This window comes from Coniophora puteana (genome assembly GCF_000271625.1).
Source record: "Coniophora puteana RWD-64-598 SS2 unplaced genomic scaffold CONPUscaffold_22, whole genome shotgun sequence".
In the NCBI taxonomy this organism is placed as follows: Eukaryota; Fungi; Basidiomycota; class Agaricomycetes; order Boletales; family Coniophoraceae; genus Coniophora; species Coniophora puteana.
The window spans coordinates 295123-299675 of NW_006913074.1; the positions used below are offsets into that span (position 1 = coordinate 295123).

The following is a 4553-nucleotide window of genomic DNA, read 5'->3' on the forward strand; positions in this document are numbered from 1 at the left end:
CTATGAGTTTCCTTTTTGGGCCAGCACCCATGTAACCAATATTTGAGCCTCTGAAACCCGTGATTATGGACAACACAGGAACCAACCCACGTATAAAAAATCCGCTTGAACAATTTGATCTAATCATACTACACATACCTCCGACGAAATATAGAACCTCAAAAGTTTGTGGTTAGCTTTCAGTGAGAATAGAGAGATTTTGGTCATTTTGGCAGAGGAGAACACTTCAAGTAGAAATAGAGAACGCTAAAAAGACATTTATTATAATCTGTCTTGAACAAGTTTTGATAATACACTTAATAATTATTCTCTGATACATTTTATGACCAAAAACCTACTCACCATCGCACAATTTGCAATCTAACTAACGACAAGATAGCTGTTACAGGTGTTGTGGCCAAAAAAGGCAATCGGCCGTCAGGGGGTGGACACGCCCGCTGCGCGGGCTTTGCCCACCCCCACCGTTCACCCATTTACTGTAATACCAGACCTTCCTCGGCACTTCGCTTATATCAAATACTAGTGGTTCAGTGCCTTCACTGGTTGACCAGAGCGAGGCTGCGGACTTTACCAAGTCCAGAGGGACGTTCAAGGTGGACAACACCAAGCATCCGTCATTCCTGTAGACATCATTGAGCGAAATGCCCACCTTATTCCCAAGTGAGGCCGCGTTGTTCCTGCCCGATGGAACATCTGACAATGTTCTGGAGGAATCTACAACACCACATGTTAGTTTGTTCAAAGATATGTCCTCATACTTCAATATCTGATAGTCTCAGATACTAGCTGCGTTGTCGATCAAGCTCAACACTGTAACCAGCTTTGCTTGTTTGATATCCACGTTATTCCACATACCTGTAAATTGCTCAACCAAAACCGAACCAAAAAGTTCGGAAAACTTCTTGGAATTTTAGCTGATTGTTCCGTTTTCTTGCTCATTACTCACGTGCTGAGAACTTACGCAAATTTTAGACATGTTTCCTTATCTTCCTTCTTTTATTGGGCAGAGGGTTTTCCTGATGCGCCAGTTAGTATAGTACTTTTGACAAGAAATTTCGGCCGCTATTTCGGCCACTATTTCGACCGCAATTCTTGCTGGATTTTCTACCTTTATTCCGAACGCATTTTAGGCCATTACAGTGACACAAACTGTCATACTTCCAGACAAATATGGAAAGCCCCTTGGATCACTTACTACATCCAGATGCTCAGCCATCCATCCATCCTCTCGCCGGGTTCATATCACAAAACATAGCACATAGCACATTCTTCCTATGTTCCCGGGCTCTTTCGGCCGATTTTGATACATGTTTTGATACCCCAAATAGGCAGGAGCGGCGCTCAGCCAGGTTGGTGTTGTGGCTTGTTTGTGTTCGACCCTTTTAGGATATGTCTGGAATGCATAATCTCTGTAATTGGATTCTTGGAATAGCTCACCACTCGCTTGTGGTATTGCCCTGAATGTATATCATGTCCGCAAGTCCCGCATTTTGAATGATAGGTTCTCAGGGATAGTGTTGCCCCATTTGGCGAACTGACCGAACCAAGCGAACTAAAGTTGTACTTGCACATTTTATCAGTCCGGATTACATACCTCGTCGTTGTGTAAAGGCTAATAATCGCAAAGTTGCTGGTCGGTATTGTGGTAAGAAAGGGTATTGCCAGGAGTTGGTTTGAGCTAGTTTCTCGAACCGCGGCATTAATACTACTCAGGGAGGCGGGAACGTTACATCCTTTCTGGCTCTCTCGCCCGGTTAATTGGGATATGGCACGAAAAAGTACAGTGGTGTTGCAAAAAGCAGTCAAGTCCGGCTTTGAACCCAGATCTCTTGTTCTCACCCAACGTACTTACGACTACCCCTTGGTACATGTTGTGAATAACGAATGGGTTGTGAACGAGAGAAATTGTACACTACGTGCAATTACGGAACTGTGTATGGCCCTTCAAGTTGGGTCAACTGATGTCCCTACAGTCAAAATAAACATCACAGTTGTTCTCCCATTTGTACACCCCTTTGTCTCCAACAGGCTATGTCTAGCCTGTCAAACAGAATACAACACTCAGGTTGGTGATATCGAAGCATAACTAACCATTCCTATGCATACTGGCTACATGACTGGAAAAAAACTACCATTTACGTGATCCCTCTCCCATAACAGCTGCTTAAACGAGGCCGTCTTGCCAGTAACTAGAACCTTCTACGTAGATTGCAAACACGTTCCCTATCTCATACGCACGCCGGTATGCACTTACCGCGTCCGCATGGTCAGCAAAGCCCTTGTGTCTCGCGCTGGACACGTGCTTGACGCGGGCTTCAGCCTGAGGCCTACCGCGATAACTAGTCAATAAATGTCCAGCAACTCAATTGAGGCTATGTGAGCACACCATGTGTAGAAAATACCCGTCTGCAGTCCAGCATAAACAACGTAAGATTTTTCAGCGTGGGGCGGGCGCCGAGGAATGTTATCTGGATGGCAGACGTTGCGATGATTGTAGACAGCATTTTCGTGTGTGTATATGATGGGAGGAGAGTCAGCCCTCCAATCGTGCGCATTGTCTAGTTGTGGCGCCGGGGCACTAGAATGAGGATTAGGGGGCGCATCATTGTCGTAACCTACAGGGATGAATACTTACCGAGTTGTATTCAGAAGCGACGAAACTGCTGGCGGTGTGGGCGATGCGTGGCTCACGCGATCGTCGTGAGATGAGACCGAGGGAGTTTCACTGTGAGTGGATTCTCGAGCGGGTAATGCAGAGGCCGCCGTCGTGTGAGCTGAAGGGGGAGGGCTGGACGGATGCGTCGCGGGAGGGGACGTGCTCTCATACACGGTACGAACGGTGGTAGTTGTCGTCGTGGTCTTAGTCTTAATGACACGCCGAGGCATGGCTGTCGTACGGCAAAAAGGGTGAAGAGAAGGGTTAGCCAAGGGTATATCGAGATATCATATATCAGGTTGCAGGTGATCTGACGGCAACCGCCGATCGCATGTCGGCACGGTGTCGGCACCAAGCTGCTGTCATCCTACACGGGCAAGGGCTGTATCTAATTCTGAGCTAGAAATATGATTTCTAGCTACACGCTGATTGATTTCAGTTCAGAGCTACGTTTTTGATTCACAACGAGCCCGAATCAAAGTTGTGCATTTCCACGCCAAACTCGTTTGACTCAGAGCCACCCGCATTTGGCGGAACTTATTGACCCCGAGGCTCTGCCGGTTTTCCCGATTGCCTTCCGGTTCATTCCGCGCTCTCTCGTATGTGATGATGGGATTCATGGGAAGCAAAAACATTGTTATTCGAGCGACATACAGCATTATTATTGTATTTAAGCAGCTAACAAAGTCCTAGAACCAGGAGTCACATGGTAAGACCCAGATTGCTCAGGCGAGGGGTACCACTAGGCCACTGGGCGTGTTCGAAATGGAGTCGGAGCTCTGCTCGGGGCGGAAGTGGTGTAGCGACTGGTGGGGATATGTTCGACGTTGGAGATAGCAGTGTATGGACGCCCGTAGAACCTCCTGTCCTTCTGTTAACCCGAATTGAGCTCATGAATATAACTCAAGCTCACCTCCTCCATGCTTCTCGAAGAGCGCTAATGAAAGCTCTTCAATTGATACTCACTTCTTCCGGCAGGCGAACTCAATGAGCTGCAAGGAAATCAGATGGAGGTATTGAGAAAAGAAACCCACTCACCAAGCCACGACTGCGTGTACGAGTCTGATGCAGCGTGGCTGTACTCGGTCTTCAAGACCGCTTCACACGCGGGGTTGCCAAAGACGTCCTCGAACCCAAGACGTACTTGGTTATCATTACTTAAAATAATCCTGATAAGAATATAAGTCAGTAAAAGTAGAGCTGCGTATATGCATTGCAAAAGGGTCATTCGCGAGCAGAAACTCATGGAACTTCATGTAATCCGATTGGCCGGGGCTGATCATCAGCTCGTGCACGCAAATACGAACATTCGTCTTCAACAAGTCAGCTAGTAAACATGGACCCTAATTCTGTTCCATCCTGCACTTTACACTAACACACTTCCCCAATCGTCAAACGGCTACTTAGATGCTGGAGAGCAGCGCCGGCGTGTCCCGTAGTATCTTAATCAGTATTGATGGTAAACAAACCAAAAAGGGCTTATCGGGGCGCTGTCTTCAAAACTAAACGTGTTGAGCTTCACCAAGTCAGAGATCTGCTCGTTGGTGAGGCGCTCTGCGACAGACTTCCCGTCCTCTCTGTGAGTGTTGCATGATGGGATCATTGGATTACCAACAGCCGTACGATGATCGATAGCTGTGGGGTATGCATTGTCATGAAGGAGATAACTCGCATATGTAAGATTAAGGTAGCCTTTTGTTGACCTTGGTTTGACGTTTTGATATGATGAGGATTTCCTTTTTGACCTTGGCCTGCGACGCTCATTCCGAACCGAACAATTACCGAAGGTGAAAAAACACTATGTACTGATACGTGGCTGGTTAGTACATGTGCAATTATCTAAAAAAATTGAGTAGGGGCGTCCAAGTGGTGGCACGGCAATGCCCGTCACCCCTTC

The 4553-nt window shown here is 47.1% G+C and overlaps 1 protein-coding gene across 1 annotated transcript; it reads right to left on the reverse strand.

Annotated features, from left to right (window-relative positions):
* Positions 1–2109: 2109 nt before the first annotated feature.
* CONPUDRAFT_160393 (uncharacterized protein) lies at positions 2110–2886 on the reverse strand (the record flags this gene model as incomplete). The annotated part of the gene is made up of 4 exons (XM_007777526.1): positions 2110–2199; positions 2255–2327; positions 2387–2578; positions 2636–2886. The coding sequence occupies 4 exons, from the start codon at positions 2884–2886 to the stop codon at positions 2110–2112; spliced, it is 606 nt and encodes a 201-aa protein (XP_007775716.1).
* Between the last annotated feature and the right edge of the window lie 1667 nt (positions 2887–4553).